This window comes from Entelurus aequoreus, linkage group LG08 (genome assembly GCF_033978785.1).
Source record: "Entelurus aequoreus isolate RoL-2023_Sb linkage group LG08, RoL_Eaeq_v1.1, whole genome shotgun sequence".
NCBI lineage: Eukaryota > Metazoa > Chordata > Actinopteri > Syngnathiformes > Syngnathidae > Entelurus > Entelurus aequoreus.
Window position 1 is genome coordinate 49,361,594 of NC_084738.1, and position 23,467 is coordinate 49,385,060.

Genomic DNA, 23,467 nt, shown 5'->3' on the forward strand with positions numbered 1-23,467 from the left:
TATTGCTAAAGCTGCAGATGCGAGCTGTGGCCAGAAGGTCTTAGGTGCCTCAAGGGGCGGTAACCCTCGAACACCCTGGTGGACAGTGGTGGTCAGGGAAGCCGTCCGACTGAAGAAGGAGTCCTACCGGGGTATGTTATCCCAGGGGACTCCGGAGGCAGTTGCAAGGTACCGGCGGGCCCGAAGGGCAGCGGCCGTGGCTGTGGACGAGGCTAAGCAGAGGGTGTGGGAGCAGTTCGGGGAATCCATGGAGAAGGACTATCGGGCGGCACCAAAGCTGTTCTGGAAGACCATACGGCACCTCAGGAGGGGGAAGCAGGGTACCATCCAAGCTGTGTACGGCAAGGATGGGACTTTGCTGACTTCAAGTGAGGAAGTCGTGGGGCGTTGGAAAGAGCACTTTGAGGAACTCCTGAACCCAAATACATCAGACACACCCTCCCTGATAGGAGCAGGGCCTGAGGATGATGGGGGATCGACGTTGATCTCTCGGAGTGAAGTCACTGAGGTAGTTAGACAACTCCACAGTGGCAAAGCTCCGGGGGTTGACGAGATCCGTCCAGAAATGCTGAAGGCTTTGGGTGTTGATGGGCTGTCTTGGTTGATACGCCTTTTCAACATTGCGTGGAAGTCTGGGACAGTGCCGAGGGAGTGGCAGACTGGGGTGGTGGTTCCCCTTTTCAAAAAGGGGGACCAGAGGGTGTGTGCTAATTACAGGGGTATCACACTACTCAGCCTCCCTGGGAAAGTTTACGCCAAGGTACTGGAAAGGAGGGTCCGGCCGATAGTCGAACCTCAGATTCAAGAGGAGCAATGTGGATTCCGTCCTGGTCGTGGAACAACTGACCAACTCTTTACGCTTGCGGGAATCCTGGAGAGGGCCTGGGAGTATGCCTATCCAGTCTACATGTGTTTTGTGGATTTGGAGAAGGCGTATGACCGCGTCCCTCGGGAGATCTTGTGGGAGGTGCTGAGGGAGTACGGAGTGAGGGGAACCCTGTTGAGGGCCATCCAATCTCTGTACAACCAAAGCGAGAGTTGTGTCCGGGTGCTTGGATGTAAGTCGGATCCGTTTCCAGTGGGGGTTGGTCTCCGCCAGGGCTGCGCTCTGTCACCTATCCTGTTTGTGATTTTCATGGACAGGATTTCTAGGCGGAGTCGTGGCCATGGCGGAGAGGGTATACGTCTCGGGGGGCTAAAGGTTGCGTCACTGCTGTTTGCAGATGATGTGGTCCTGATGGCACCTTCGGTTCGTGACCTTCAGCTCTCACTGGATCGGTTCGCAGCCGAGTGTTCAGCGGCTGGAATGAGGATCAGCATCTCCAAATCTGAGGCCATGGTTCTCAGCAGGAAACCGATGGTTTGTACAGTCCGGGTAGGGGACAGGACTCTGTCCCAGGTGGAGGAGTTTAAGTATCTCGGGGTCTTGTTCACGAGTGAGGGAAAGATGGAGAAGGAAATCAGCCGGAGAATCGGAGCAGCTGGGGCAGTATTGCAGTCTCTCTGCCGCACTGTTGTGACGAAACGGGAGCTGAGCCAGAAGGCAAAGCTCTCGGTCTACCGAGCTATCTACATTCCTACTCTCACCTATGGTCATGAAGTGTGGGTAATGACCGAAAGAATAAGATCGCGGATACAAGCGGCCGAAATGAGTTTCCTCAGAAGGGTGGCTGGCATCTCCCTTAGAGATAGGGTGAGAAGTGCAGTCACCCGAGAGAGACTCGGAGTAGAGCCGCTGCTCCTTCGCTTGGAAAGGAGCCAGCTTAGGTGGTTCGGGCATCTCGTGCGGATGCCTCACGAGCGTCTCCCTAGGGAGGTCCTCGTTGCACGTCCCACTGGGAGGAGGCCCCGCGGCAGACCAAGGACCAGATGGGGGGATTACATCTCCTCTCTGGCCTGGGAACGCTTCGGGATTCCCCAGGAGGAAGTCGCAAATGTTGCTCTGGAGAGGGAAGTCTGGGGGTCTTTGCTGGAGCTGCTGTCCCCGCGACCCGATTCCGGATAAGCGGTTGAAGATGGATGGATGGATGGATGGAAAGTTAACTTGAACAAGCTAACAAAAAATGCCCAATACTATGCTCTTGCTGCAGTGTAATGCTACTGATGACCAGTAGATGGCAGCACTGCAAAGCATTAGATGACTGAACAACCCCTTAGAGCTCATAGTGCTTACCGAGTTGGAAATATAATGAAAAGGGGCAGGAGGCCTAGTTATTAATATCCCTGTTCTTAACAGTACTGGGCTATTGCCGCTAGATGTCAAGAGCACACAAATTGGAATATTTAGAGGAAATTACAGATAGCATTTTTTTTTAAAGCAACCCATAAGTAGAATTGATCTTATAATAATGATTATACAAATAAAAGTAGCTTTGAACAGGGATGTCACAGTCCGGACTTCACACTGTTATTTTTCAGGGTAGCTTATGCTTACACAGTACATACAAAAGTTAAAGGTACATATTGTACATACAAGCACTTAGAGATGTCAGAGAGAAGACACTGCACATAAACAGGCAAACAAGAGTGGTCATCAGGTCAACGCCAAAATCTGACCAGGTTTTGTTGACAAATGAATGCCCTATGTCTTTTGAATGTACCACATTGCACTTATTTGTGACTTTAAGCCACAGTCAATACAATTATGACTTTAAACAGTAACTATATTTAACATAATGGACTTGGCCAAGTTAGTGTTGCCAATCAACCTATCCCCAGAACATTCATACTTTGTTGTTAAAAGTCAGATTTTTGCCATTTATTTTGATTTTTTCCAAGGGTTGAATGAGTAATCTTCTTCTACTCACCCCACTGTTGCTTCATTGTGACACATATGCTTTGCTGTTGGCCCCCGGGAGTACTGCATACATGATCAACCTGAGTTTTAATGGTTTAATCAAGCCTATTCGGGCGGTGTTCGGCAGGCCAAATGGAAAGCTTTGGCGGGCCACCAGATGAATTGGCATGGTGTAAAAGCTTAGAAAACAAACACTGAGGAGCCGAATGTTTGTAATTTGACACAAAAAACACAAAAAGTCCTCTCACCTCAAGCTTAGCTGTCTTACTCCAGAGACGACTATGTAGCTGAGCTCTGATCTTAATTCGGTAAATTTCCATATTACAATTTAAAAGAGCGTTGCCTGAGGTGGCGAGATGACGACCAACCCTGTTCTCCCCAATTTTGAAAGCCTTCTTGTTTGCAATTTACTGGTTTATAGTCTTCCTTTTCTTTTTTGCAATTCAATCAAAAAAAAAAAACATGCGGAAAAATATGCAGCTAAATCTGCTGAACGGACATCTCAGGATGCAGTTCAAACCCTGAAAGTTTGTGCAACTTTAGAAGCATAATTTTTGCAAAAAAGTTTCCGAGTTCAAAATATACAATTTCAGTGATATTCCCCCTTTTGAGCTTGAACTATATTTGTAGGCTATAACAGGGTTCGCTCACCTTGCACTCTCAAACGTAGCAGATGGAGTCTTTCCAATAGCTCCAAATCCAACCCCTACAGCCAAGCCCTCTGCAGAAAGACAACTTCAATTAGTGAACCTTGCCTGTTGAAGAGCGTCATACAGTACATGTTACCAGGGTATTCTTTTAAAGATTTCAAGCAGAATAGGAAATCGACAAAGCCCTAACAGACAGTAGGAGGGCAACCTACAAACAGTATGCAAATAAGAAGGGGATTTTTCATATCTTGTACATTGACTGCTCATTTCTAAAACGTCTGATGGTCCGGGGATGGGGGCTGACATAGTACTAGAGATGTATGGCTGAATGTTCTGCTAATGCTATTTTCCATTTACCGACATATACAAAACAATGAAAAGCATGACACCATTGTACAAACGATTGTATGTTTTTACCGTCCTTTGTTTTGTCAGTAGTCAGTGCCAGTCTTACACAGGCAACAGTCATAGTCATAGTCATTCACCGACGTCCCACTGGGGTGAGTTTTTCCTTGCCCGTATGTGGGCTCTGTACCGAGGATGTCGTTGTGGCTTGTACAGCCCTTTGAGACACTTGTGATTTAGGGCTATATAAATAAACATTGATTGATAAACATTGATTGAACAGGAATGTCATCGTCAATGCCATGAGAGAAAATATTGGATAGTTCCTTTGAAATTGAATTCTAAATAATTGCTCAAAGAACGAATGGACTCGCTCTGCAAAAATGTTCTAAAGACTCTGGATAAAAACCCTTCTCCTACCATATCTGAAAGACTCTTAAAAACATTTCTTTTTTAAAAGTTTCCATAATTGAAAACCATTTAGATTTGCCTGTTTTGTGTATAGTTGTCTCCTTTGTCTTGCTCCACCACTGCAAAATGAATTTATAAGGACAAGGACACTGGGAGGTATGAGCACCAGGGCTTGTGACAGAGGAGACTGTGAGATCCCTTAAAGGCACACCACGTTTGGGAGGAATGTGTTGTCTGTCATAGGTGGGAATATTTGGAATGTTGGATATGTAAATCTAAATGTTCATTGATGTGCACTGTCCCTGTCTTAAAAATAACGTGTTATTTGTTATTATCATTATTAAGATCTTCAACCCACACAGATGTGGTTTGGTGCATTAGTATGAAGGTGACTAAAGCTTATTTTAAGTAGCAGCTGTCATAATGTTGGTTGATTTTCGTTTTCCTGTCTTCCATTATTATGGCCGGGGAGATTTTGTTTCGCAGTTCCAATGAGAAATCTTAACGTAACTTGTCTCTAAATGTAGGCGATTAAAAAAAATTTAAATAAAAAAAATAATAAAATGTATGTAATTTTTATATAAAAAAGCATAGTATTCCCAACATGGATAAATATAAGTAAAAGTTAAAGTCCCAACGATAGTCACACACATCTAGGTGAAATTATCCTCTGCATTTGACCCATCCCCATGTTCACCCTCTGGGAGGTGAGGGTAGCAGTAAGCAGCAGCAGTGACCGAGCTCGGGAATCATTTTGGTGATTTAACCCCCAATTCCAACCCTTGATACTGAGTGCCAAGCAGGGAGGCATTGGGTCCCATTTTCATAGTCTTTAGTATGACTTGTCCGGGGTTTGAACTCACAACCTTCCAGTCTTAGGTCGGACACTCTAACCACAAGGCCACTGAGCAGGTCTTTATATATATAGTTTTATTTAATGAAATACATTTTAAAAAACAAATACAACATGTGTCTATTGATTTTGCTAATGGGTCTAAATGTGTTGGGACCCTGGGTCTACAGCAATCTTATTTTATTATTACAATTTTTCCAACCTGCTGTCCTCCTAGTATGGGACCCTATTTATAGAACTAATGATATGTCATTGAAATTCAACCTACAAGCACTTGAGACACACAAAAGTCATATCATGCCACTTACAGACGCTTGATTAGAATGACAATGCATGGTAATTTCTGTCACACACAGGCATAGAGCAGGTACCCTCCAGGATGTTGAGTTTAGTCACCAGCCTCATGTACTTTATCTCAAAGGCATATACTTAGAAACTAGGACCAACAAGGATTATGTATGCAATAAGAGCTTAATTTCAGCATTCTCCCTTTTCTGTAGTGCAACCTCTTCCTCTGTACTAGACTCAACAAAAATATATACCCCTTACTTTAGTTTTTCTTCTCATTTTTATCAGCTGGATCATGATTATTGCACAGGTGTGCCTTAGGCTGGCCAATTTAAAAGTATTGAAATTCTGACTGCAGTTCACCAGAGCTGTTGCCTGAACGGAATTAAATGTCTGTTTCTCTACGATAAGCTGTCTCAAAGAATTTGGTAGTACATCTAACTGGACTCGCAACTGGATACCACGTGTAATCAGACCAGCACAGGACCTCCACATCCAGCATCTTCCCCCCCTGACCTAGACTGTCTCAGACCAGCCCCAGATAAGAAAAAAGAGGAGTTCTCTTTACAGTTTATACTGTTCAGGGCAGATGGCAGATACAGTGTATGTTGTGGTGTAGGCTGCTGATGTCAACATTGTTGATCGAGTGTCCCATGGTGATGGTGAGGTTATGTATGTTATGCACAAACACAGGTGCATTGGATTGATGGCATTTTGAATGCAAAGAGAAAATGTGATATCTTTAGTAGGGCTGCACGGTTTTCAAAAAAACCCTAATTGCAATGTGATTACAATCCAATGTGCGATTTACATTTTTTTAATACAAAAATATGTTAAACTGTATACATAACAAGTGAAAGAAAACATGCTACTTTTAGGCCCAATTTCACTGTTCACCCTATTCACTACCACTAGCCATTACCCACTACCATTACACCCTACAAATGAAACAAGGAGTAGAGCTTTGTAATCCATCCATCCATCCATCCATCCATCCATCCATCCATTTCCTACCGCTTGTTCCTTACGGGGTCGCGGGGGGTGCTGGAGCCTATCTCAGCTGCATTCGGTCTGTAGGCGGGGTACACCCTGGACAAGTCGCCACCTCATCGCAGGGCCAACACAGATAGACAGACAACATTGACACTCATGTTCACACACTAGGGCCAATTTAGTGTTGCCAATCAACCTACCCCAGGTGCATGTCTTTGGAGGTGGGAGGAAGCCGGAGTACCCGGAGGGAACCCCCGTAGTAATTGTCCCTAGGATTTAGGACACCACTTGCTACGTCACTGCATAGTTTACATTCGGACACGTATGCAACTATGTAGGGGACCACAACCAACTTCAGTATTGGCTTTGTTTTACATCAGAATCAGAATCAGAATCAGAATAGTTTTATTGCCATTGTTTGAGAACGGGTTCACAAACTAGGAATTTTTCTTGGTGCAAACGTGCGACATAAAACACATATAACACATATTTGGTATAAAATGAGCTGTGACTGAGCTATCAGATTACATTAAGCGTTAAACATTAAATGTTATGATACATTAAACATGTTTTTTATTGCACTCAAACAATTTTAGAAGACTAAAATAAAAATTAAAAGGCATAAAACACACTGGGCTTTTCTTATTGCACTCAAAGAACAATTCTACATATTACGGAGCATAATCTAGAATTAGGTGAGAATAGAATAGAAAGGTTTATTGACATTATCTTAAATGCTTCATGATTTATGGTTGCCAATTTTAACTGTGCTTCAAGACAAATACAATCAATAGTAAATACTAAAAACAATGCTATGGCTACAACTAAACAGATAAGCCATGTAACATGCAAACCACACATTTCTAAAGATAAAACAGAAAATGGATGAATGGAAAACACAAATGAAAGAGTGAACATTTGTTACAAAATTTCAGTCAATTCACTTGCATTAGTTTACTTGCATTAGCTCACGTTACGTGGCCGGTTTTGACTCCGCTACTATTTGTCAACAAGCCAACCAACTGTGAGCACGTCTACAAATCTATATGTGCACAATAGGGGAGCAAGTTAACTACATTTTTACCTGTCACTCTTTAAACTCCTTGAGCAGATCTAAATGCTTGTTATTTACGTATTTACCTAAGTTTGAAGCAAAGGTGGTAATACTGTATTGCCACCTTTGACAAGGCACGTCTTAAAGCAGCTCTTGCAGGGCGACGCTTCTGTGTTGAAAGCTTCACCTTTATCGTTAGTTTCGGAGCCAAAATACCTCCATATTGCGCTTCGCGCACCCTCTTTATTAACCTGTTTAATTGCTATTTTGCCATTCTCCCCCTCCACACCGTATCTGCTTGTACGTATGTGCTCTGTGTGTGCGCGTTGACACACTCATGCGCCTTGGCTCAGCAACGTCACTGCCGCACGGCAGCAAATGCGGATTAAAAAAAGTTTTTTTCCCCAAAGGCTGTAGAGTACATTTTTTAATTCATTAGTACCGCGTTGCTTTATTAGTAGCGGTATATTGTACAATCCCAGGGACGCCGACCATAACAATAAACAATCAATTGAGTTCACCGTCGAGATCGTTTTTTTTTTTACATTTATCATGCCACAGTTGATTAACAAACAAAGACCTACACAAAGAAGAAGCCGTCATTGACAAGTTTTGTATCTTGTGAATTTTTTGAAGGCATGTAACGTTAATGATTTTACATTTGCAAGCCTTTCGTCAGTATTTTAGCCTAACGTTAGCTATTGTGGCGAGCTGGCTAACATTACAAACTAACTTAAAATATAATATATAATTTATGCAGAATTTAGGGAATTTTCTCCGGCCCTCCCTGGGCAAGTCAGCATCTGAAATTCCTTGCTGTGAAGGGCTATAGATCACAACCCCTACTCCTCGTTATGCCCACTACAACATATGCAAAGAGTCATTGGAACACTATTATCCTCACGAGAACACACAACATTTAGAGATAGGGCTAAAAAGTAGGGGTGGGGAGGTGTATTGGGAATGGTCCTTAGGCTGTCAATCAACATATCCTTGTATCAAGGTGCCACACATTAAAACAACATGCAGACAGACTCAGAGCTTTTGTTTACATCATGCTACATATCAACTAAAATAACCTATAAAAACTATACAGTGATTATGTAATGTAATCATAATATGTAATATTAATGCAAGTGACCATTTAAAAGCATATAAACTTGTATTTCTCATTACTGTAGAATTGTTTATCATTGTACTGTAAGTGGAAGGTAAATAACTTTGTTATCCTAAATAACAAAACAAACAAAACATTAAATGGACTCATCTCTGATAGCAAAAATGTAACTTAAATAAATATTGAATATTAATAAGCGGTAGAAAATGGATGGATGGATGGATTAAATTAATTAATCAAAATATTAAAGTGCATTGTTTTTCCCAGCTGTAGAAACAAGGTGTTTTTGTTTATTGCCATCACGTGACCACGACATTCTCGCTCGTTAGTCCGTGTTAATGGCCGAATATTGGCCATCTAATTTAAAGCTGACATATTACCACAACAGGGCATTTGGCTTTGTAATCATATTTTTTTCCTCCTAGTTTGTGTTACCTTGCAGCACTTCTCACTGGCGAGTTGCGATAAGGAGGCTGTCTGTGCCTTGTGTGTGTAAAGCTGTCACCCCCCTCTCCGCCCACCAATTATTGAAAAGAGGGCTCACTGCGTTCAGTTATTTTACTGTTAAATAAACACATTCAGGTGCTGAGTGCAATGCACAGTGAGGCCACTTTCTCTCTGTTTGAAACGAGAGACAAACAAACACAAGGCTCAACAATTAATTAATACATTAAAACCTTGATGCCGATTAATTGTGAAACTCTAATCCCCAGGCCAATTGTTGAGTCATTCATCCTTCGCCATCACCTCATGTTGCAGCATAATAATACACGGCCCCATGTTGCAAGGAGTTGTACACAATTCCTGGAAGCTGAAAACATCCAAGGTCTTGCATGGCAAGCATATACTCACCAGACATGACCCCCTCGTCAGCGTATTGATTGATTGAAACTTTTTATTACTAGATTGCACAGTACAGTACATATTCTGTACAATTGACCACTAAATGGTAACACCCGAATAAGTTTTTCAACTTGTTTAAGTCGGGATCCTCGTAAATCAATTCATGGTATAAGATAGCATGTTCCACTTTCAGCCAATATCCGGCAACTTTGCACAATTGAATAGAAGTGGACCAACATTCTGCTCTATGCGAAGTAAATGTATTTTACTGCATGAGGCAAATAGTTGTCCCGCCAGATGCTGACAGGTTGCCTGATCCTCCTACAGTAAAACTGCACATTTGGGCTAGGCTATGCATGCTAGGCTGAAATTATTATGTTATCTAATCAGCATCGTAATATTTTACACAAGGTGGAGGGATTGTCTCGGCAAGAAGTGCTAACTAACACAAATTTAGACAGATTTGTCAACCATGTTTTTGCGTACCAAAAATGTTAAGATTCCACTTTTCTTTTAAGCGGCATTTCAGTTTGGTTTGCCTTCAAACTACTCCTAAATTAAGCAACATTTTTAGAAAGATTCCATTTAATAATTTTCAGTGTTTTCAGTCCTGAAATAAGATATCAAATGGAGTTCTGGCTCCCAGGAGCTAAGGGCAAGTGCAGACGTGGCAGACTTAACAGCCTTTTTCACAATCTAACGCCCCCCCTCATTCGCGATGAGATGGCCGTGTGGATACAGATGACAAACAACGAGGCAGCATCCTGCTGGAAGAATTCAATAATCTATTTAAGGAATTGAACATTGACAATCTTAGTGACCTCACGATGCTAAATTTACTTTGGTTACTATACTGCAGAAGGCAACCAATCACTGTGTGAAAGCATCGTTTATAACCGCTGTGTTGTGCAAAGAACAAAAAAAAGGTAATAGTTTATTTTATTTTTTAATGCTTAATAGCATTACATATAGTCATATAATTCAACATGTCCAAAAATAAGTATAGGAATAAACAGAGTTTATCTAACCTTACCATGTCTCAGCAATTACTGATGCAATTACTTGTTAACTGTGTTTAGCACGTTCACATCTAGTAAGGAAGGAAAGGGATAAAGAATATGATGTGGCAATAAAAAAAAACACATCTTTATTCTTAGGTTGTACCAACAGGAAGTCATTACAGGCACCACATGTGCACCATCTACCAAAACTACACCCCCTCCCAAATCCTACTGGGTAGGAGACGTGGTCCTAGTGTTTACCACAATGAAATAATATTGTAAACTTTGCAACTTTATTAAATCATGAACAATTGAACATGTACAATTAATGAATAAATGTACAATATATTATAACAAATAATGTGAATAGGGTAATTCAGGAATACATTATATCAGATATTGTGGTTGTCAGCAATGTGCTTTACTCTTCGTACATTGTAAAAAAAACAACTGCTTTTGCATCTGAACAAGTTTCCAATTTGACTTCACATATTGATATGCTAAAATAGTTTCATGTTGTGTGGGTGTAAAATGTTTTAAAATGAAATGTGTCCCTGAGGGTGCATTTCTCTATTTTTGCAAGGGAATATTTAATCAGAGAGCAGCATGTTGATTTCTCTGTGCAGGATTTTAGCTCTTTAAAATGTACCTGACTGGAGAATTACATTTTTTCGGTTTTTGAAATAGAGGGTTTGTGTGTTTAGTACAACTGATATTTTTGGATTATATACATCCTAACAGCCCTTTTTTGAAGTAGGTTAGTTAATATAGTGTGCTTTTGTATACCGTAAATTACGGACTATAAGGCGCTACTTTTTTCTTCTTCTTTCTTGAACCCTGTGGCTTAGAAAACAGTGCGGCTAATTTATGGATTTTTCATCACTGACGGCTGGCTATATTGTATATAAATAGTTAAAAAAACAACAACTAAGCAAACCACTGATTAGGTGTGTTATTGTATGTGCTATGGCGCCATCATTTCGACGAGTTTGCTCACTGCATTGCCCTTCTGTTTAGACAGAGTTATTAATCGGAAGTACAGTTGTCATTCGGTCTTCCAGACGTCCATAGCGAATCTACTTGTATGGATTCTACACATATTACTCCAAGCAACATTTGTAAGTTTTACAGTATAACTAAAACTGTTTATACTTACTAAACCGCCCCATGTGTAATGTCTGTAGGAGTGTTTTTATACATATTTGTATGTGCTAGGGTTGTCTCGATACCAATATTCGGTACCAAAAAGTATTTTAATACTTTTCTAAATAACGGGAACCACAAAAAAATTGCATTATTGCCTTTAGTTTGACAAACAATCTTAGTGTTCATTAAACATATGTTTCTTATTGCAATCAAAAAACTATTTTGTCCTTAAATAAAATAGTGAATATACTAGACAACTTGTCTTTTAGTAGTAAGTAAGCAAACAAAGGTTCCTAATTTGTCTGCTGACATATTCAGTAACATGTTGTGTCAATCCCCATTCTATTTTGTCAAAATTATCAAGGACAAGCTGTAAAAAAATATTATTAATCTACTTGTTCATTTACTGTTAATATTTGGTTATTTTCCATTTCAACATGTTCTATCTACACTTTTGTTAAAAAATTTAATAAACACTTATTCTTCTGTTGTTTGAATACTTTACATTAGTTTTGGATGATACCACAAATGTAGGTATCAATCTGATACCAAATAGTTACAGGGTCATACATTGGTCATAATTTAAGTTCTCGTGTGTCCAGGGACGTATTTCCTGAGTTTATGAATATAGTATGAATAAAAAATAAAAAAATAAATACGATTTTGTTACGATAACAAATATTGATGTAATCATAGTAGTATCGACTAGATACGCTCTTGTACTTGGTATCATTACAGTGGATGTCAGGTGTAGATCCACCCATGGCATTTGTTTACATTGTGATGCCGGTGAGCTATCGTGTCCTTCTACGGTGTGTAGTGAAGCATGTTTAGCTATTCCTCGTCCTGCAGGGATGATACTTATAAAAAACGTACTTTATTTGTCACCATGGAGGCGAGGATTAGTGATTTAGAAGAAGCTAAAACACTGTCGATTGCGGATGGACATTAGCCGCTAACTCGCGAGCCATGTTTTAAAGCATCTCTTCCTGTGGGCGTTTCGGTGTTATAACTTCACCTTTTTCATTAGTTTTTAAGCCAAAATGCATCCAGTCTCCCTTTTCTGTCTACACACTGTGTCTGCTTGTAAGTACTCTGTGATTGTGCACTGCCGAACATGCTCTTCTGCTCGTAAAACCAGCACTGTCACGGCGTGACTACGACGCTCAGTCATTCCTGTAGAAAAAAAAAAAATGGCGGAACGGTACTTTTCAAACAGAGTATAGTACCGTTTTTGATTCATTAGTACCGCGATACTATACTAGTAACGGTATACCGTACAACCCTAGTATGTGCTATCGTAATGCAATGAATCTATTGTTGTTAGCATTAGCTACTATACTAACACGTTTACGAGTGTCTTTGTTGGTATTATTAACATACAATGGCGTTTCCTTGCTCGTCAAACTTTATTACAGATCATAAATAATACCTCTGACCTGGATAGTAGCAGGACAAAGACGTATTCCGAAAAGTTGGTATACTTTGACAGCCAATTTAGACCCGGAGATGGCGAGAATGACACAAAAAGACGCTTGGTTCCACCGCCCTTTTCTTCGCGAGGATTATGAGTCATTCTTCATCTAAACAGGAATATATGAACATCCTAGCAGTCGGCGTCCTAATGACAGCAGACATTGTACAGTAAGTGATGTTTTGTTATGTTTGTTGACTCTCATGAAATATGATAATTACATCATGTATATAAAACCTTATTGGATTGTGTTAATAGAATACATATAGATATAGAATAGAGCGGCTCCCATAGGATCCATTGTAAGCAGACTTTTGATCACATTTATTTACTAGTTAGAATGTATTAAAAACAAATACATCCATCATCATGTGTTTCGTAATGATTGCGAACAATAGGCAACATTCCCCCAAAAGTGCAGTTCTCCTTTTAAAGGTTGCTATCTACTTACTCGTATCCATGGTTGTACCGTTTCACTGTTTTTTTTTTTGTATTCAACAATTTTAAAAGCGAAGTAGATTGTAACAGTTATGATTGGGCGGCAGTAGCACAGGTGGTATAGCATGTCGTTAATTAACTGGAGGGTACAAGGTTTGAATCATCCCATTACTACGGTTGCGTCCTTTTAAAAACACTTAACCCACCTTGCCTCCAGTGCAGCCCACACCAGTGTATAAATGCAAATAAATGTTTGGTCGTGGTTAATAAAGCCGTTGACACTAATTGGCAGCCATGTTTCCCTCAGTCTACCCCAGGGCAGTTGTGGCTACAGTTGTAGCTTACCACCATCGAGAGTGAATATGCACGAAATGAATAAGGGGCTCCCACTGTAATGCACTTTAGGTGTTGAGAAAGGCACTATATACATCCAATCAATTATTATTATGAACAATAAGTATTTAATGTAATTATTTTTCAAATGTGAACATAAACATCTGGTTTCTGAAAAGTGATAAAAAAATACCATTGCTTGGTGTAACGCAGGTGTCAAATCCATACTTTTGCGGAGACTATTAGGCTCTTGCTCTCTATTACTCTTTGAGCTCTGTGTGCTCTTCCTAGTCACTTGACCGCCGCGGTCCAATCAGCTTTGGTTATATGCCGGTAGCAGGAAGTGACTGGTATGCTCTTGTTCTCTATTGCTCTTTGAACTCGGCGCACTCTCCCTAATCACGTGACCGCCGTGGTCCAATCAGCTGTGCTTATAAGCCGGTAGCAGGAAGTGGCCAGTAGACAGGACGTGAGGGGAGGCAGGTTGTGTTTCTGCTCGAGGTACGTTTTTATTCTCGTTTTCACCCGGAATATTGTGCTGACGGGATTCTAAACTAAATGCCTATTTATTAACTTTATAGAGCCGACTACCAGCGCCGGATTTTATTGTCATTGAGCTGTGTGTGACTGTAGAAGCGGAGTTGGTGAGTCCATGTTTATGAAAATAGCACCGCTAGCATTAGTCTCTCTTCGATTGTTTCATTGCAACAGTCTTTATGGCATATTTCTCAATCGTCCATATGCAAGGTTTGTGACTTGAGCCAAAGATAACTATTGTGTATTGAACGTACTTTTGAATGTGTTTGATAATACGCACGTTTAGTGCACTGACCGAATTGTATAGGTCATATGTATGCTGCTAATGGTTATTTTAGCACTTTATTACATATTGTGATTCTGACATGTATGTTGATTTCTATTGTACAATATTGAGGAAAAAACTAGAACCTGTTCCGAATACTTATAATGCAATTAGTGTTATTTAATGAAGATATTTGATTTGTGTACACATTGATTTACAAGGATGGTCCTGGTTCTTATAAAGGCCAGGCTTCTCTTTATGATGGCGAGCTAAGGAAAAAAAACATCTAGTCCAAGGACCGTTCTTGGGAGATTCCAGCCAGGAAACCCCACCACCTGTTCTGTCTGGGCTGGTAGGAGGCTCTCGAGCCAACCCTCTACACATTTTCACCCTTAACCGCAGCACATGGACTGTACTGCTTTACTCTCTCCAAACCCTTTCTCCAAGAACTTTATCTGAGCTTTGGTTTAAACAAGATCCAGAGACACTGAATCATTGAATTGAAATTGTATATATGTATATGGTAACTGTGTTTTTCTTCAAATTGCTCTCACGTTGAATGGCCATTGTTGTGTATATATCTGCTGTCCATCACTAATTATTTAATACACAGTGCCAACCAAACTGCAATTCAGGCTCTGCCTTCTCTCTCCGAGTCGAAACACTAGTCTTCTGTTCCTAGCCTATAACACCCCATATACTTTACATTGATTTGTAGCACGTATAGGTTACATTTGACCAATTGAGGTAAAAAAGTACTGGTATTTAAAATTATATTTGATATTGAAATTGTAGATTTTAACTCAAGATAATGCATTTATATTATTTTTGGAGTACATTTTGAAAATAATAAGTCCTTGTACTGTCCTTATTATTCCTTATCATTTATATATCTAGTACTAATTTTTAGTTTTTTTTTTATTCCCTTTTACTTTTGTTACTATATGTATAATCGGCAATGTAACCACAAAATGTTGCCATCATAGGATAAATAAAGTCTACGGTATCTATATGTTAAATGTTACAAACATCAAAAATATGCTCAATGAGGTGTAGCCTAGGACAAATGACAACAAATGGTAAATGTAGACCTGGGCCCTCACGTAACAAGCTTGCGTACGCACAAAAACCTGCCATACGCCCTTTTTAATGGCAAAGTTAAGATGTATCAAGACTAGAGATGTCCGATAATGGCTTTTTTGCCAATATCCGATATTGTCCAACTCTTAATTACCGATACCGATATCAACCGATACCGATATATACAGTCGTGGAATTAACACATTATTATGCCTAATTTTGTTGTGATGTCCCGCTGGATGCATTAAACAATGTAACAAGGTTTTCCAAAATAAATCAACTCAAGTTATGGAAAAAAATGCCAATATGGCACTGCCATATTTATTATTGAAGTCACAAAGTGCATTATTTTTTTTAACATGCCTCAAAACAGCAGCTTGGAATTTGGGACATGCTCTCCCTGAGAGAGCATGAGGAGGTTGAGGTGGGCGGGGTTGAGGTGGGGGGCGGGGGGGGGGGGGGGGGGTAGGGGGTAGCGGGGGTGTATATTGTAGCGTCCCGGAAGAGTTAGTGCTGCAAGGGGTTCTGGGTATTTGTTCTGTTGTGTTTATGTTGTGTTACGGTGCGGATGTTCTCCCGAAATGCGTTTGTCATTCTTGTTTGGTGTGGGTTCACAGTGTGGCACATATTTGTAACAGTGTTAAAGTTGTTTATACGGACACCCTCAGTGTGACCTGTATGGCTGTTGACCAAGTATGCCTTGCATTCACTTGTGTGTGTGAAAAGCCGTAGATATTATGTGACTGGGCCGGCAGCAAAGGCAGTGCCTTTAAGGTTTATTGGCGCTCTGTACTTCTACAGCGGCGTTTTAAAAAGTCATACATTTTACTTTTTGAAACCGATACCGATAATTTTGAAACCGATACCGATAATTTCCGATATTACATTTTAAAGCATTTATTGGCCGATAATATCTGCAGTCCGATATTATCGGACATCTCTAATCAAGACTGATGTTGACTTGGAAATGTACACTGCAATCTGACTCATGTGAGCAGGTTACTGTATAAACACACATATGGTAAACTACAAAAAATATTTGACATTGGGATAATCAGTCACCCACCTCTTCTAAAGTTTAAGTATCATTGTAGCGACTATCATTTCAAATGAGGTGCAGCACTAATTTTCCCGAGTCAGTTTTACCCACGAACATCCATCCTCTTTTTTTTCCGACATGACCATTTCTTTTTCAATTTCAGCCTGCGTTCAGTTCCCGGAGACACGGCAATGTCAGGCTCACAATTGCTCTGCGTCTTGCTTGAAACTTGAGAGAGAAGCACCGCCTACTGACTTGTAGGCTCAAGCACATGGCAACTTTCAATATGATTAGCGTATTTATAAGGGAGCATAGTCTGGCCGTGCCAAGCCACGCACACATCTGCGGTGGATTTGAAGTTGATTGCGATGTAACAAAGAAGTGTGCTTGGATTTATGCGTGCGAACACTTTAATACATCTATATTTTTACTTGAGTACATCGTTTTCTGGATTTGAACGTACGTCCATTTTTAGTGGGAAATCCTCGCAACTCTAGTTTCATGAGATTCTGGATTATTTTGGATGTCTCTTTAGCAGTGCTGGGACGCGTGTTGTTACTGTAACATGTTACTGTAACGCCGTTAGTTTCGGCGGTAACTAGTAATCTAACGCGTTATTTTTTATATTCAGTAACTCAGTTACCGTTACTACATGATGCGTTACTGCGTTATTTTACGTTACTTTTTACGTAGTATTGGCTTGAAACAGAAGATCTGAGTGTGTTTTGTGGCAGCGCTACGGTGTCGTTCTTCTGAATCTCTTGTGTCACACGGAGGAGCCGCGCTGTGTGTGTGTCTGAGTGTGGGAAGGGAGGGAGGGGAGGGGTGCGCGCAGCAGCATTCGTGAGGGAGGGGCGGAGACAGAGAGAGCGAGAGAGTTGTTAACACGCATGCGTCGCCAGGCTCAGCTTTTTATCGATAGATTTATCAGATTTAATTTTTTATTATCTATAGCAGGGGTGTCAAAAGTGTGCCCCGGAGGCCATTTGCAGCCCACAGCTAATGTTTTAAAGGCCCACAGCACTTTCTAAAAATACTATTAAAATAAACAAAAACATAACAAAAGTGAAATAAAAAAGCTTAAAGGTGAAATGTAATTTAGAAAACGGTACAATGTTGACTAATAAAACAAAGCTGTTTTTTTTTTCTTTCAAACTGTCATTGCTCAAAACATAATATTGAATCAAAATCAATGTTATTATGAATTATAGTACACACACTCTGTCAATTCGCTTATATACTCTTTATTTCTAGACTTCTAGAGTGTTTGATTATCACATCACTCTACAATCATGTATAAAAAATAAAGTTCACAAACATAAAGAGGGATCCTAATGGGCCAGGCCAATATTTCCTTATCTCTAAACTAAAACTGGGGAAATGTGTAGAGTGTTCTGGACTTCAGACATGATTTTATTTCAGAATTCCTTGAGAGAAAAAACGCCTGGTTAGGCTTTGGTATGTAAAAATAAAGTTAAAGTACGTATTTCGTTTACAGCTAAGTTGTTATTATGCTGTTTGTTACTTATGTATGTTATGTTGCAGCTATTTAAAACAGTTTTGTCAATTTGTTCTGGCCTGAAATAAGTTGGCCCTTTGAAACATATCTTTGTCTTTGCTTAGCAGAGTTCAGTGATGCAAATGCATGTCAAGTTGATCAACAGATTGTATTATTCTCCAGTGCAATAACAGTACTGAAATGAAGGCTAAAAGGGCATTAATGGGAGCTTTAAAAAAATAAGTAACTAAATAGTTACTTTTTACAGTAACGCATTACTTTTTGGTGTAAGTAACTGAGTTAGTAACTGAGTTACTTTTGAAATAAAGTAACTAGTAACTGTAACTAGTTACTGGTTTTCAGTAACTAACCCAACACTGCTCTTTAGACACACATACACGTGACACACTTTTACTAGAGCTATGATGCATTTGCATGAGACTAATTGATTTCTGTAAATGGTTTCAAAAATGTATTAATTTATTATTATTATTTAACTCTCTGGTAGAGATCAACTGAGCATCGCATGCAAGGTGAAGTCATACGTTTCGAAGCAGGTGAACATGATTCACTGTTTAAAGGTTTCAGTCACCCTAACTCTAGAAATAATACCTCACCAACAATTATACAGCCACAGTAGAAAGCAGAACACAAAAAGATTACGTAAAAAGAGATGCAAAATTACACAAATGGAAGACAAAAGAAGGCATGCACAGGCAAGTTATGGAGATGTTCATTCTTACCCCTGTGCAGCTGTTGATACCCAAGTGCCCAGAGGCCACTTCATCATCATTTAACGCCTGTCATTACCTAAGATAAAGACGCACTGACTCCAGTCTATTCCACACTGCCTATTCAGGCAGACATAATGATGCATTGTTATTGGGAAAAGCTCCCTTCAGTTGCACTCAATCCTCTCCACAGGGAAAGTAGAAACCCTTTTTGCAACTACAAACCAACCAACTTTTCCTGCCTCTCATGACAATTAAACATACATTTAAAATACTGCGCCAAACCGCGATAGTTCCGAACCAAGCAGTGGTAGGACTTTACATTATGAAAAAATATGAGTATAACAAAATGCACTTTTCTTTGCAGGAATTTAGAACACTCATTAGGCAATACGAATTTTAATAATTCAATCATTTTTTTTTCTTTTGTGGTACTATGGGCTGGTTCCAATATCTTTAAATGTACTGCGGTCAGGAAGGGGATGTAAAAATGACAAAGTGCAAACTATTTGAGACCATTTACGAAATAAAGAGCAATTTTAGGTATTAGTCAGGATTGCTTGCTTTCAACTATATAATTGAGCTCTTTTCCTGTTAAATTGTATGTTTTCCATGGAAAAAGCTCTCCATGGTATTCCACATCAGCAGTGGCTGCCTCAAGCAAAATTATGACATTAAGCGCTCAGTGTGTGGTAGGTACCCATTGGCAATGAACTCCATTTTTGTTCAACCGTGTCTTCTGAAGTACCGTACTAAATTTCAACCTAGTGTGTCACCATTGTTGTTGTATAGACACTACAGTATAAGACAATGTTTTTCAACAATTTCCCTGTTTATTTTTTAGAGTAGATGCCTTTTTATGGCTCACTCCATGTTGCACATTCATATATTTTGACTTCATCAGCTTCAGGTCCATACTGGAAAGGGATTCATGGTTTAAGTTTGATGTATTTACAGCTTTTTGCAATTAGTTACTGTAGATGTTAATTGTGATGTCGTGGTAAGGTTTCAAGTGAGTTGTTCATTAGGTGTATTTGAGTATAGCTGTGCAAATAAATGGATAAATAATATTTATAGGAATTCAGACAACTGCAAATGCATCTGAAGTATGGTTTGCAAAAAATAAGATTATTTTACATGGCAGTGGATTAATCAGAGAGGCAAAACTTTTGGGCTCATGTTGCAGATTCCACAACTTCTTTGAATGACTGATTCATCAATTTAATATGCAGTACTTATAGTAATTAAAGTGAGTAAACCCCTTTAAACAACCATATTTTGTGTTTGTGCTTTCTTTCAATGGATGTCAAAGACATTGCATCCGAATTAAAGGAGAACTGCACTTGTTTGGGGAATTTTGCCAATCATTCACAATCCTTATGAGAGACAAAAACACATGTAAACAGTATTTTTATTTTTAATTAAATTGTTTAAAGGCCTACTGAAATTAGATTTTCTTATTTAAACAGGGATAGCAGATCCACTCTATGTGTCATACTTGATCATTTCGCAATATTGCCATATTTTTGCTGAAAGGATTTAGTAGAGAACATCGACGATAAAGTTCGCAACTTTTGGTCGCTGATATAAAAGCCTTGCCTGTACCGGAAGTAGCGTGACGTCACAAGTTGTGGAGCTTCTCACATCTGCACATTGTTTACAATCATGGCCACAAGCAGCGAGAGCGTTTCGGACCGAGAAAGCGACGATTTCCCCATTAATTTGAGCGAGGATGAAAGATTTGTGGATGAGGAAAGTGAGAGTGAAGGACTAGAGGGCAGTGGAAGCGATTCAGATAGGGAAGATGCTGTGAGAGGCGGGTGGGACCTGATATTCAGCTGGGAATGACTAAAACAGTAAATAAACACAAGACAAATATATACTCTATTAGCCACAACACAACCAGGCTTATATTTAATATGCCACAAATTAATCCCACATAACAAACACCTCCCCCCTCCCGTCCATATAACCCGCCAATACAAATCAAACACCCGCACAACACACTCAATCCCACAGCCCAAAGTACCATTCACCTCCCCAAAGTTCATACAGCACATATATTTCCCCAAAGTTACGTACGTGACATGCACATAGCGGCACGCACGTACGGGCAAGCGATCAAATGTTTGGAAGCCGCAGCTGCGTACTCACGGTAGCGCGTATCCAACTCAAAGTCCTCCTGGTAATAGTCTTTGTTGTCCCATTTCCACAAGCATGTGTATCCAACTCAAAGTCCTCCTGGTAAGAGTCTATGTTGTCCCAGATCTCCACAGGCCAATGGTAAAGCTTAACTGTCATCGGTCGGGAATGTAAACAATGAAACACCGGCTACGACGTAGCCGCTACGTGTTTGTGTTGCTGCAGCCGGCCGCTAATACACCGCTTCCCACCTACAGCTTTCTTCTTTGCTATCTCCATTGTTCATTAAACAAATTGCAAAAGATTCACCAACACAGATGTCCAGAATACTGTGGAATTTTGTGATGAAAACAGACGACTTAATAGCTGGCCACAATGCTGTCCCAAAATGTCCGCTACAATCCGTGACGTCACGTGCAAACGTCATCATACCGAGACGTTTTCAGCAGGATATTTCGCGGGAAATTTAAAATTGCACTTTACTAATCTAAGTGTTGCAATGTTAAGATTTCATCATTGATATATAAACTATCAGTAGTGGGTTTCAGTAGGCCTTTAATAATCTGCTAATTCTAAGATGGCTAGCAAGGGTGCTAAGGGAAGTAATACATTTTGCCTAAAAATGAATCGAAAAATGCATCCAAAAACTGCCAACAATACTCCATTTACATTTCCGGACCTGAATACTAACCAAGTATGATCACCTGTTAGCTGGTGAAAGTTAATATTAGAATATACATCACGCCTCTCACCGAGGTAGAAAAAGGGTGTGGACCTATATAAGAAGTTGGTCATCTGTGAGAATCAACTTATACCCGCTAACGGCGAGAAAGACACAAAAAGACGCTAGTTTGCAGCACCGGCTTATTTTTTTCAACCCGTCAGATGGATTACGATTAATTCTTCATTTAAACAGCAAGATTTGAACATCCCATCAGTCGAATTCCTAGTGAGAGCAAACGTTGTACAGTAAGTAATTGTTTTATAACAGGGGAACTGCATTTTATCGGAATTTAGCCTATCTTTCACCGCCATAATGAAAGACAAGAACACACATCTTTTTTTTTAGATTGTGTGTTCGGGTCTTTGGGACCCGTTTTCATTTTTTATTAAAAGAAAAATGATACAATTAATTATTTTTTCAAACTGAGACTCACTGACTTTGGCTCATTTTCTGTGAAGAACATATATCAGAATACATATTTAATGACCACACACCATACACCCCCCGACACATTTCTATTACATATAAGATGTCCGGGTCCACTGGACCGGGGCTAATAGAAGTGGGGAAATTGATGTTCTGTGCACCACACACACACACACACACACACACACACACACACACACACACACACACACACACACACACACACACACACACACACACACACACACACACACACACACACACACACACACACACACACACACACACACACACACACACAGCAGGCCTAGACAGGAGGAGGACAGAGTGTAGGTACACAGAACATCAGAGGGTCAAATGTGCGAGAAAATGAGAGCAGACAGTGTTGACAAACAATGTTGCAACCTTGTGTGGGAACCACAGGTGCAGAAACACAAAAGAAGAATCCCTGTGGGATGCAGAAACTGGCAGAGAAATTTTCCGTGCAACGTTCATATTGTTGGTAACATCTGTTCAGTATTTTAACATAAAAGTGTTTGATTGTGAGGCATTAAAAACCACAAAATGCAACGGGTCCATCAGACCCACAAACAATAACAACAATATGAACATTACACAAGGTTTAAAGATGATAAAAAAGCACTTGAAAGATATGACTAATGGGAGTCACCGTTGTCTCCTTCAAAGCCCTGTAAATCAACTTCAAAACCCTCTAAATCAACTTCAAAACCCTCCATCAACGTTTTATATACACACCGCAAGTCTATAATGTAGTAACAGACACCTTCATAACAATGTAATATGTTCAATGTTTACCGTATTTTGAGCGTTCTAATCATTGCCAGAAATTATTTCTTCCACGCATTGATTTCTGTTTCCACTTCTGACTTCTGGCAACAAAAGTGTGTTCCTATTTCCGGAAACAAACGCTTGCACGTTCTTGTCACGACAGACTTGGTAACAGACAACACATGAGGATTCACAACCATATATTTTTTAAACTGAATAATATACTGAGGATGAACTTATAGAAGCGAACACAAAGGAAAGGTGAGACGTTGGAGCAGACGGAAGCCGAGAGAGTGAGGTATAAGTGACGGGTCTATAAATATGGAACTTGGGGCCAAGCTATTTTGAATATATTGCTTACCCAAAATCAATAGGGAAAAAACGTCCCTGACCAGCTGGACCAATCAGACAACTGTCCATCGAGTGAGTCACTTTAACATCGATCATGATACATGCAGCACGTCACGCGTGTTAGTACAACTACAGTACATAG

The 23,467-nt window shown here is 40.0% G+C and overlaps 1 protein-coding gene across 1 annotated transcript in view; it reads right to left on the reverse strand.

The window, feature by feature from the left end:
- Positions 1-23,467, reverse strand: part of LOC133655131 (zinc transporter ZIP11-like) — a 36,519-nt gene that overhangs the window by 7,749 nt on the left and 5,303 nt on the right. Inside the window, exon 2 of the mRNA XM_062055055.1 lies at positions 3,449-3,518. Coding sequence (XP_061911039.1) covers positions 3,449-3,518 — 70 coding nt within the window. The remainder of the gene's footprint in view (positions 1-3,448; positions 3,519-23,467) is intronic.